Source organism: Ptychodera flava, chromosome 18, assembly GCF_041260155.1.
Source record: "Ptychodera flava strain L36383 chromosome 18, AS_Pfla_20210202, whole genome shotgun sequence".
Taxonomy (NCBI): Eukaryota; Metazoa; Hemichordata; class Enteropneusta; family Ptychoderidae; genus Ptychodera; species Ptychodera flava.
The window spans coordinates 4,322,603-4,334,047 of record NC_091945.1 but is presented as its reverse complement, the minus strand read 5'-3'; the positions used below and the strand labels follow the sequence as shown (position 1 = coordinate 4,334,047).

General features: G+C 36.7%; 1 protein-coding gene across 2 annotated transcripts; it reads right to left on the bottom strand.

Annotated features, from left to right (window-relative positions):
• Nucleotides 1-595: 595 nt before the first annotated feature.
• LOC139117770 (multiple epidermal growth factor-like domains protein 10) lies at nucleotides 596-10,483 on the bottom strand. 2 transcript variants are annotated; one of them, XM_070681030.1, is made up of 9 exons: nucleotides 10,265-10,422; nucleotides 8,744-8,952; nucleotides 8,057-8,479; nucleotides 6,657-6,881; nucleotides 5,156-5,290; nucleotides 4,582-4,725; nucleotides 3,527-3,695; nucleotides 2,868-2,911; nucleotides 596-2,519 (listed from the first exon to the last, which is right to left on the bottom strand). In XM_070681030.1, the coding sequence occupies exons 3-9, from the start codon at nucleotides 8,103-8,105 to the stop codon at nucleotides 2,338-2,340; spliced, it is 948 nt and encodes a 315-aa protein (XP_070537131.1). In that variant the 5' UTR covers nucleotides 8,106-8,479; nucleotides 8,744-8,952; nucleotides 10,265-10,422; the 3' UTR covers nucleotides 596-2,337. The 2 variants fall into 2 exon arrangements, with proteins under 2 accessions (XP_070537131.1, XP_070537129.1); XM_070681028.1 differs by having other exon boundaries at nucleotides 1,413-2,519; nucleotides 2,856-2,911; nucleotides 10,265-10,483.
• Nucleotides 10,484-11,445: the final 962 nt, after the last annotated feature.

Here is an 11,445-nt window from a genome sequence, read left to right as displayed (position 1 = left end):
GAACCAATGGTGAGTAAGTAAATACTACGAACAGACTTGCAATATTCTCATGAATATATGAATAGCGCATGCTCTGACAATGTGACCTACGACATTTAACTGTCAGGTAAGTTACAGTGAATTTCAAAATACATGTAGCTTGGAATTACAATGTGATTTGGTCATTAGAAAAACATTTTTGGCGATAGAAAATAACGCCAACTGCATTCAATAAAAACGTTTTCTTTGTTTTTCAACAATTGGAAACACCAATAATTGTACCGACCCGTACACACTGTACCGAAAAAATATCATTAGCGTTCTGTACAGTTTCATCGCCGGAAAATGTGAAAAGGGCAATATATGAATGTCCAGGCAGTCAGTGTATGAGTGCATTTTTCAATAAGAGCGCGGCAACACTGACGATGTTGACTGTTGCACAGTGAACGTCGTATTGGATTAAATTGTTGCAAAATCTATCGAAAGAGAACGTTGGTACTGAATACAGGGGGCGTCATTTTCTATCGTCAGAAACGTTGTTCTTATCACTCAAGCACGTTGTAATTCAAAGCTATTTTGAAATTCACTCTGAAAGATTATTTCCTCACACGTGTAAAAGATATGGCATAAGTTGTGGGAGTTAATTTATTTAGGGACAAGAACAATGAGAAAGGGATGGTACAAAAACTTAAGCATTGATCATAGATGTCCCTTACCAGGTGTTGAAAAGAAAATTTAGGGCAAGTGACCCTTATATATTTCTTCCTTCCTTTATGTTGTCAGATCCATCTATTTTTGGTATAGTGAACTTTACTGACAATATTTATGCAAAACTTTATATACGAAATAATCGAGTGGATGTAAACTCGCGTTTGCCAAAACACTTATGCCAACAATCACATTTGGATAAGTTTAATACTATCTGATTTTAATAATTTCTATATTTGGGACGACTGACGATTAGGGGACACACCCTTGGTTGCAAACTAAAAAGACTTCTTGGGGAATCTCATAAAAAAAATCCACACAAACCTGTCTTTATGTCTACTAATCTCCAGTCTTGCCCTATAATTTTGGGAAAGCTGTTGATTTTCCAACATTATAAATCACATTTAATAACTTAAAAAGGTTCAAAGTACTTCAATTTATACTCAATAAAATTTCGAACTGTAGTTTGATAGATACAAAGATAGACAGATAGATACGCAAAGAGACAGACAGACAGACAGACAGACAGACAGACAGTAATAAGAGAAACATCTTAAGTCAGACAAAATGGACAAGGAGCGAGAGAGAGAAAGAGAGAGGGGGAGAGAAAGAGAGAGAGAATTGCTACACTTGAAGCTAGCATGAAAGGACAATGCATGGAATTTATAAACATCCTAAATATATAATATAAGGCAAACTATATGCGTACAGGTATGCGTAATGCAATGTCCGTTTTATTTTTGCTAGCTAATATAATTGCCACAATGCAATTTGACTGAGAGTTTACAAACCCTGGTTTAAAGCTTAATAGTGTAGCATGTGCTAGTACGAGTGTGAAATGTAGCTTGAATTCTTTTTCTCAATGGTATATTCAGATTTACCCCAGAAGGGCAATAATACTAGCGGAGTGATTCAACGAGAATTCATTTCTTGACATCTACCCCATCTTAGCTTCCTTAAAGAGCTTATCTTTTTTTCATTACATCAAATATTTTCAGATTTGGTCAAAAATGGTGATTAGATGTGTATCGTAAAGTTCATGTGTCAGAAGTAGTTTAAACATTCCACATCCAGTTGTAACCTTGTTCAGTATAAGTATGCAAATCGGAAACGTCAATTTCAGTAAAGTATATTCCTACCTAATTTATTATTTTTATCGTAAATGAAATAAAAGCTCGTATGCCGATTTTCCTAACGCCAAAATTGTCTAACTCAATATTTTACTCTTGCGATCCAAGCGACCGAATTGATTTTTTCTAACCGATAAAACTTATGTCTCAACGTCAATATCGGATGACAATTAAACCTCAAAATTTTAGAAATGACGCAAACGCAAATTGAATCTTGCCGTACTGCAACAATGCTTATTTCAATAACGAGTCCTAAAATTGATAAACTTGTGGTATAACATACTAGACTTCAAAGTTAAGTTCACTTCATAGCCTTCATTTACTTCACAGCATATTTGCAGACGATCAGTTGGCAAACGAATAGCAAATATGATTTTCAGTTTGTCTGTACATTTGTTTGGACTGTTCTCTTCATTATTGTCCTTCCTTTACATCTAAATTTAAGTACCAGTATTCTTGGTTGAGTCTGAAGCTGTATGTTGGTCGTTCATCTAACTGCAGCTGTATGTTGGTCGTTCATCTAAGGCTGTTTTTTCTCGGATCCATGCAGGCCAAGGTCAACATCTCCTTGAGTTTCTCCAAGAGATGCATACGGACCCTCCACCGCAATTCTTGTTCCTTGTTGCTCTGCGATCGGATTGCCTTGCAGTGTAGCGTAATGAGGCTCATCTTGACTGTATGCTTGGTTATCAAATTCAACACCTGAATAATTTATAAAATATTCGATGATAGTTAAAGAAGGTGGTCGCTGAATAAGTGTAAAAGTACAACGAACACGACTGGAAATAACTTGGGAGAATTGGATCTTTTAATTGTTCAAAATTTATCAAAAGTGTGCACTATGCAATATTACAAATTACCCATAAAAACAGGTGTATTGCAGAATACGAAAAGCATATGAGCTTACATTTGCAGATAAAACCAATATTACTACCCTGACCAATTATCCCGACTTACTTCCCAATCGTGTTGTCGATAGAAGTTAATTAAGGCATCTAAATGAACTATTATCAAGTAGTATTATGATTTCATTCTTACAGATTCTTTCACCTGTGCTTCTTTCATTACTGACTTCTTCGCCTCCTGTTTTCTTCCTGCTTTTCATAAACGAAAGAACTTTGTCAGTGTAGAAATGTTAATACTGACAGTTTTCATGGAGGCCCTTCAATGGCAAGGGTGTTTCAGTTTTATCTAAATCCCCGATTGAAGTAGCAGTGTCAAAAATGCAACATTTCAACAAGCTTCAATTTCTCAGAAAATGGAGATCTCAAAGGGTAACTCCAAATTACATCATTAAAAAGGCCATTTCAAAAAAAGTAAAGATGCTGGTTCAGAAAAGGAGAAATGTTCATTGTCAAACGACTTCATGAAGCTACAAGGCAAAACAGCAAAATATCGAACAGAGAACACGGAAATTTCCGATCTGCAGGAACACTAACATAAACACGATTGGAACTAATTTGGGATAATTGGATTTTCATATTTTTCAAATTTCTCAAAAGTGTTAGGTGCCATACAGCTGAATGTTGCAATATTATAAATTACTCATAAAAACAAGTGTGTAATGTGAAAAGAAAAGCAGATGAGATTACATTTCTAGATTAAATCGACATTACTTCACCATCCAATAATCCCAAATTAGTTCCAATCGTGTTCATAGATAAAAAAAACTTTCCAATGCTAATTGACATGCATACATAATAACATACCTATTCCGCGACTTCCTCACTATACAGAATATCATTACTAAAACGATAACTGTTACGAAGAACACACAAATAGCAATCCCAGCAATGGCAATGTCACTCAGCAGAACAGTTGTAGTGTTGTCTTCATCAGGAGGTCCGCTACTTGTCTCATTTGAAAAACCGTTGATGTCTTCAATGCAAATAACCAGAGTAAAGATCGGTTAATATGATATGTGAGAACGTTTTGCTATGTGTTGGAAAAAACTTAGTACTCAAGCTTAAGGCACGCTTCACGTATGTCAATCATATCGGTACTCAAAAGGATAGAGGAATGATGTGTAAGTTCATTTTGTATCCCTTTTACGCGATTTACAAACACATTATGGAATACTTGTAGAGATTTTAACGACGCATTTTTGTTTATACACTGCAGTTTGATCCAAAAGACCTTTCAACGCTCTTACTCCACATTGTCAGTTTTAATATATGGTTCGAAATACCTGAAATAACTTCTCGTACTGAACAATATAACGTATTTCTTTAATGAACTAATATTGTTAAGGGTAGCACACTGTTGACAACTGTTTTACTGTAGCATGAGCTTTTGAAGACAACAGTCTAATTCATCAGATGTACTTGCAGAATGGACAAATTATTGGCTTCCCTCTAGAACGCTCAAACCAATAGGGCACATACAAAAGGAAGGCAACCACACACGGGCATTGGCGGAACTTGGCAAAATCTTTAAACCTGAGGAAAGAGTTTTGACAAAACCAGCTTCACCCTCCTCTTAAATACAAAACATTGGAAGAGCGGGAACGTGAAATTTTGAGCAGCTCACTAAAAGTCGACTGCTGTAAACAAGATGGCTGACACATCACAAATGACATCAGTTACGGCAAGGAAATATTGAACATAGAGGGCGCCCCTAATTAACCCCGAGCAGTTGGGTCAAAATTACACGAACTAATTACACAACAACAGTAGGGGCTTATGCACATACTAACGGTGAACTCATTTGTATAAATCACGTATAAACTCATTCGTTTAGTACATAAAGTACAGTAATTTCTTACCGTCATCCATAGCATCACACTTGTCACCTGACCAACCATCTCTACAATAACACGTTCCATCATATCGGTCACAGTGCATTGTTGTCATCGAAATGCATTTGCATAATTGCAGACAGTTTTCACCATACCATCCTAGGGGACATGCTACATGGTAAAACGATCGAAATGATGAAAGTTGAAGTTTCCTTATGCTTCAAGATAGCAGGAGGTGAAACGACGCATGTGTCCTATTTCGTATACAGATATACACAAACTCTCATATACACACATTCATACGCATACATGCACACATATATATCATCCTCACATCCATCCGCCAATTCACCCGCCCATCAACTCTATCATCCGTCCATCCATCCATCCATCTACTCATTCATAAAAACACACACACGTAATCACGCATGCATGCGCGCCCTCGTGCAAGCATGTATGCATACATACATACATACATACATACATACATACATACATACATACACACACACACACACATACATACATACACACATACATACATACATACATACATACATACATTCATTCATTCATTCATTCATTCATTCGAAAGACTCACTTTGATTGCATGTATGACCAGTCCACCCAGGTTTACATCGACATGTCCCGTCACCTTGATCACATGATAATGTATTATCCATTATACACCGACACATCTGCCTACAATAATCCTCATACATTCCATATTCGCATTCTGAAATTTGAGTAGAAAGATCAATATCATTCATCGGTGTGGTAAATACAAGCACGGCTGATTTCAATAGATTATGAAAACTTAATTCGCGTTCAGTCAAGATACGTACGTTTTAATTTTTGAACAAACTCTAAAGCCTTGGGCTGTGCACACCTTTGTGTCGAACTACATCAGTCCTAAAGTTTTCTGTGAGAGAACCATTACACGGAACATGAATCCATGCTTCCTTGCACAGCTAAAATAGTTCAAATTTAAACATGGAGCAATAAAAAAATAAAATTATATCAGCCAAGACTAGATATAGTTATACTACTAACCACCTCCGAAAAGGTATGTAAACAACAATGCCGTAAGGGCTTAAGGTTATGTACACAGAATTCCAAAGAGCTGTATGCTTGATATACGTGTATATACAACCAAACGACCGACAATATAATCGACAGGTAGGTCTCCTTTGCATCAGCTGACATTACTATAGTTTCATGTTTCAGCTCGGTCTAAATTTGAAGAAACCTCATTCACCTTTGATCCACTCACTAACATGATCCCCTAGGTTACTCATTTTATGTAATACGGGCATTTAAATCATAGCTGGTTAGAATTTATACAGTTATGCCAAGTGATAAATACGGATATATCTCTAAAATTAGAATGTTGACAAGCTTGTTTAAATTTTGCTAAATGATAAGTGTACAGTTGTTTCATTTTGTAAGTTTTCAAGAATTTGACATAATTCGAAGATATGGGGCGGTAAGAATGAAACATTTACTTGCCCATCATACTTACATCCGGTTATTATATCATTTTTCCCTGTGTTTGTGTCAAACGTTTTATTTAAAAAAGCAATTTTAAAACCCTGAAATGGCATTGATTGAAATAATCAAAGGTCATAAACATTTGTTCATTGCTTCAAGTTAAAATCAACTGTACTTTGAAATTCACATTTTTGTTATATTTTAGATCGCCCTTCAGATTAAATATCCATTGAATAAGATATGGTAACCACCAACTTTTATTTCATTGTTTAAATTGGACAATGTTAGAGAAAGTATTTCCCACATTTTTTGAAAATAATATTACTTTTAATTTAGTATGAATTTGTAATAATTCACTTTTAATTTTTTATTTTAAGTCATATTACCATTCGTTTTTGTTTTGCTATTTCGAAATGCAAATCCATGCTTCCCTGCATAGCAAACAGATACGATTATTGCTTCATTTTCTATCCTTTTGGGAGTGTTGAGATTGATGTGATAGACTAAATAAGCTTTACAACTTGTGTTAACCTTTCGCATTCCACTCTTACATCATGATAGCACGAAATAAAACCATATTTATATTCATCAAATCAAAATAACATACTTACGTTGGGGAACACATCGAGGTACAGTATCGTTCCATCGGTAGCCAGAAGGGCAGGTAGAATTTCCTTCTTCCACTACCTCACAAACAATAGTTCCACTTCCAGAGAGATCGAAGCCATCGTTACACACAAATGTTACCGTCTCACCATCCTGAGCTGGAAAAGATGTACTTGATAACGTTTCCCCATTCTCAGGCTCACCAGGGTAGTCGCACATGACGGCATTACCTGATAGGGTTGGAGAATATTTTTGCGATATCACTTTTTGTCTAAAATTACAATTGTTATCATATAACTAAATTTCCATGAGCTCAAGACAACGCAAAGGCCACTTACAATTGTTTACACGTTTTAACGTGACAGACTAAGCTCTATTGGTTCTACTCATGGCGAGGGAGAAAAAAAAGGATATCTAATTTTTAGCTTATGGTCGATATATGAGTGTGGTGTTTTAACGCTCGATTTATAGAGAGATTACGATTGCCTACGTAAACGAAACGTGAACGGACACGTCACAACTTTCTGATCGCTCTTACCACGTTTTGATGATGTCACGCGTTCTCTTGTCGTTTGCCAGTCGTTTTTAATGTAACACAACAACTTTTCATGTATTTCTTTTCCGAGAGCGATCTTTACACTCGTTTTGTTAAAAACTTGATGTCCAATACTCATAATTCTTTCGTTTTTTATTGTATTGTTGCTTTAAGATTTTCTTTTTATCGATTGCTGTCTTATTTTGAGATTTTTCAGGTAACATAAAAACACAAACTTGCTCTGAACAAATTCAAAGTACCTCTTGCAGTGGAATTGCGCAGACGACAGCAGAAGTAGCATGTTAAAAATTAGGCTTCTGAAGTCAAATAGTCGTTTAATTTGCCGCAGGGCTGTGTATGGTCGTTGAAACAAAAATTTCAGCATATCAAGCACCTTAAATAATCTCTCTATAAAACCACTCAAAAATGTTTTGAAAATCCGTTCGTTACGTACTACAGGCTTGGCTCTATTCAATATTTGAACCGAATGGCGGTAAAATTTTAGTCCGTAACAAGGCTGTGTCCCGGATGTTCGTACACTCTGATTTTTCAGGTGACATGGAAACTGTAGGTGGTGGAACATTTTACGATTCACATTCGGGTTTCTTTCTTATTGCCTCGGTCGTATGGCTAGCGGGTCCAATCGAGATAACGTTAGGCTTCTCCATACAACAACACAATACAAAAGATTAATGCAATCGTATAAGGATCCCGATTCGTCAGTTATGTGATCAGCTTTCAATGTACATCTTCTGTATTAATACATAGTAGTCTCAAATGGTTAAAAAGCAACAGGCGCTGACATATTTGTAACGCCAGCTTTCAGGCTCACAGTCTCTAAAATCTGAATGGCGGTCCTTTGACACTTACCTCTTTCACAGAGAATATATCTAATCGTGTAACAATCTTTATCTTCCATGTCATACGAGCTATTGCGAGTACGAATAAGAACAGCACATTGGTTATTATATCCCTCATTTGGTTCTGGTGGGTCGATATCAACTCGCCAAGGATCGTAAGTCTATTTATGTCCAGATATCCATCTCCATTCTCCTAAATCACCATTCCTATTCGCGCCAACAAAATACCGCCACTTGTGAAACTCATCAGATCTTAGCATCTTCTTCAGAAACATGTGTTCTTCTTGACTGCCAATGCTCGCCAGGTAATAGCCAGATGTTCTACAGTAGGTGTCCGCACCAAAAAATTGTTTCTAGTGTTTAGCGAATCCAGCCCGTGGAATGTGATAACAGGAGCCATTGTATGCCGCTTCTTCAGGCCAAGGCTTGCATACTGAAGAGAAGAAAATATTTTTGTTTTCAATTGTGAAATCGAGAATTGAACCAATTGAGAAGCTGTAGTAGGAATCCTACAAGTGTCAATATATAATCTGTCGTATCTAAATAGACCACAACTTTCAAACTCATGAAGGGCAAATGCATGAATGTAGTGAAAAATTTCAAATCAGTCTGTATGATTTTGCGTATTGTGCATGAAACTGCAATTGTTCCGAAAATACCGTCGACTTATATAGTCATATTGTTCAATAAGCGGTACCTGGATTGCAGACAGGTGTGCCTAAATCCCAGGTTCCATTACTCAGACATGTTAGGTTCGTGTATCCTATGATTTTGTAGTCTGGGCAGCAACCAAAACTGATTTCAGTACCAGGTTCGACGGGAAATGTCTGCTCTTCTGGAATGATGAAACCATACACGGGAACGCCTGGATGACCACATTTGCCGACGATATTTGTGTGCCTGTAGCTAAGTGAAATGTATAACTATAATGTAATATGCCAATATATACAGGTATAACAGCTGTATCCGCAGGTATCGTTATCTTTGATGGTCATCACATACTAACACTCGTCCTATAATTGATGATAATAACAGTATGAGGGACACTCAGTGAGGTAAACTTATATACAGATTCGAGAAACTCTATTAAACAAGCAATTGTCTTTTAAAATGATGTATATTTGCATATATTAATAAATATAATAATTGATATTAATTAATATGAATTAACTTTATATAATTAACTGGACATTATTAGGTCTAAGAAAGGACAGTGAACTTTCGTATTAAATACGGTTTAATTGCTCTATCTTTTTGACAGGTCAGTGCAAACTTCTCCTCAAAATAGTTTTTGGGTCTACAGATAATTGAGCGACTTTAATTAAGGTCGTGTCTGGCTGGGCTATTGATAAATGTCAACAGGTCGTATACCGGTCTACTACGACCAAATTAATTGTGTCTGGAGTGATATCCTCTCTCGCAAATCCTTAAGACGACCTGTGTACAACAATAATTTAATAGTCTAAATTATAATGAGTATTGCTTTTCCCCTAGTGCACTTGCAATTTGCGATTAGATCTTTTCTAATTTTGAAATATCGACACTATAATTAATAGAGTTTCTGGCTTGGTCCAACATACTGCCAAATACAATACAATAGATGTTTCGAACTATTCTCGTAGACACTATTATTTTCCCGATGAATTTACCAGCTGTCTAATTTTATGAAAATATGAACTTTCAAATTGGTTAACTCTTGACCACAACGCAATGTTGTGGCCGTTGTATATAACGGCCACCAGGTGGCGTTATGTGTCAGCAAAGGTCTTATACAAAAAGTAAATAATTAGGAAAGTTTTAAATGTGTCAGTTCCTTATTTTATCTTATAGTTTTACGACCGGCGATGACCAATAGTTTGAAATTTTAGAGTTGCTGCAGAACTTTACGCGATTCAAATTTAAAATGGGTGATAAAAATGCATGCGATCCTGCGGTACTATCGAGACCCAAAGACATTAAATTTGCTGTTGTGAATGCAATTAATGCTTAAAACATCACAATTTAATTGCGTCTCTTGCAGAATGTTAAAATCTGAGTTCCGTTATGACACTGACAGTATGCAGGCGTTCGAACGTTCACTCAAGGCCCGCGGTAGCTTGCCACATAGGTTGCGAGGTTTGTTTCTTAGAAACTATGCTTTTATCAAAACATCCACTTTCCGCGCGCATCCACACAATAACATTATGTCTAGGAAGTTCAACTTCAAGTAACAACTTACATGCATTCAATCCGAAACACAGAGATGTTAAAACAACCGTGATTGTGATGATTCTGTGCATGTTGACCCCGTAGACGTCACCGCTGAAACAGTAGTGTGGTACTGCCTGGACAGAAATAAAATACTTTGACCATCAACACCTATATAGGGTGTGGGGCGTCTTCTTTCATCTTCAAGATGGACCATTGTTGTTTATCAAAGCCCCACTGATTGTCCACTCACGGCTTATCTGATCCATACTTTTCATAAAGGTCGACAGATAAAGGGAATAACAATATGAGGGGCATAGACATTTTACAGCATTGCTGTATAACTATTGAGTGACCTAAAATGCATTTATTATGGTCAATGTATAGGTACATGAATACGCCGTGCAGTGAAAGGCGCCTCGTTGTGCCAATGCTCACAAATATATGAATCCATGAAGCCTATGTATAACTGAACCGATCAAAGTTAGTCTCGACAACTGGAGTAACTCAATCTAAACTAAACCGGACAAACTCGATGAAATGAGTAGGCTGCAGTCTTAGCATGTATATGCTTCACCACATTCACTATTCACATGCGTAAAAGTGAACACAACCAATATTTTAATCTTGCCATAACAAAGTGATGAAAATTGAATGAATCTTTGCAAAACAGTCATTTTGCCATCAACGGGGTCCTTGCCTATTCAAAGAAAACATTAGGAAACCCCAAAAACATATTACTCGTAATTACGACTACGCCAAGAAGAGTCGTCTGCCGTTAAACGTCTACGCGGCGGCTGGTCACGTGACAAAGGTTCGGCCTCGCTGTACTGGTGACAATGACATACGTATCCACTAAATATTGACAATAAATTCCAAGATAAAGATAATAATGCTACAGTCTTCGTCATCTTTCCAGATCTTTGAAGTCTTAAATGCGTCATGGGTGAGCTTAATGTGTTCTTAATTGTTTTCGTTGACCTTGACGCTAAACTGACTTGGACGCTTTCGTTGACGCTTGGCGAAGAGAAATCGCGAATACCCGTTACCTTTGACATTTTCGATACCAAGAACATTATCTTTACAAGTCTTTGAATGAGATAACATGAGATTAGCGTGTGTTGTAGAACGTGTCAGTCTAATTTGGTCATGGAACGTGTTTTTTTTTCATGGGTGACACTACACAGTAGTAAGCGTATTATGTGATTTATG

Coding starts and splice junctions, on each gene's coding strand:
- LOC139117770 (XM_070681028.1), bottom strand. CDS start 8,105: ATGGAAGATAAAGATTGTTACACGATTAGATATATTCTCTGTGAAAGA. Junction 2,912..3,526: donor GTGAGGAAGTCGCGGAATAG/GTATGTTATTAT, acceptor TATGAAAAGCAG/GAAGAAAACAGGAGGCGAAG. Junction 2,520..2,855: donor AAGCACAGGTGAAAGAATCT/GTAAGAATGAAA, acceptor TAAATTATTCAG/GTGTTGAATTTGATAACCAA.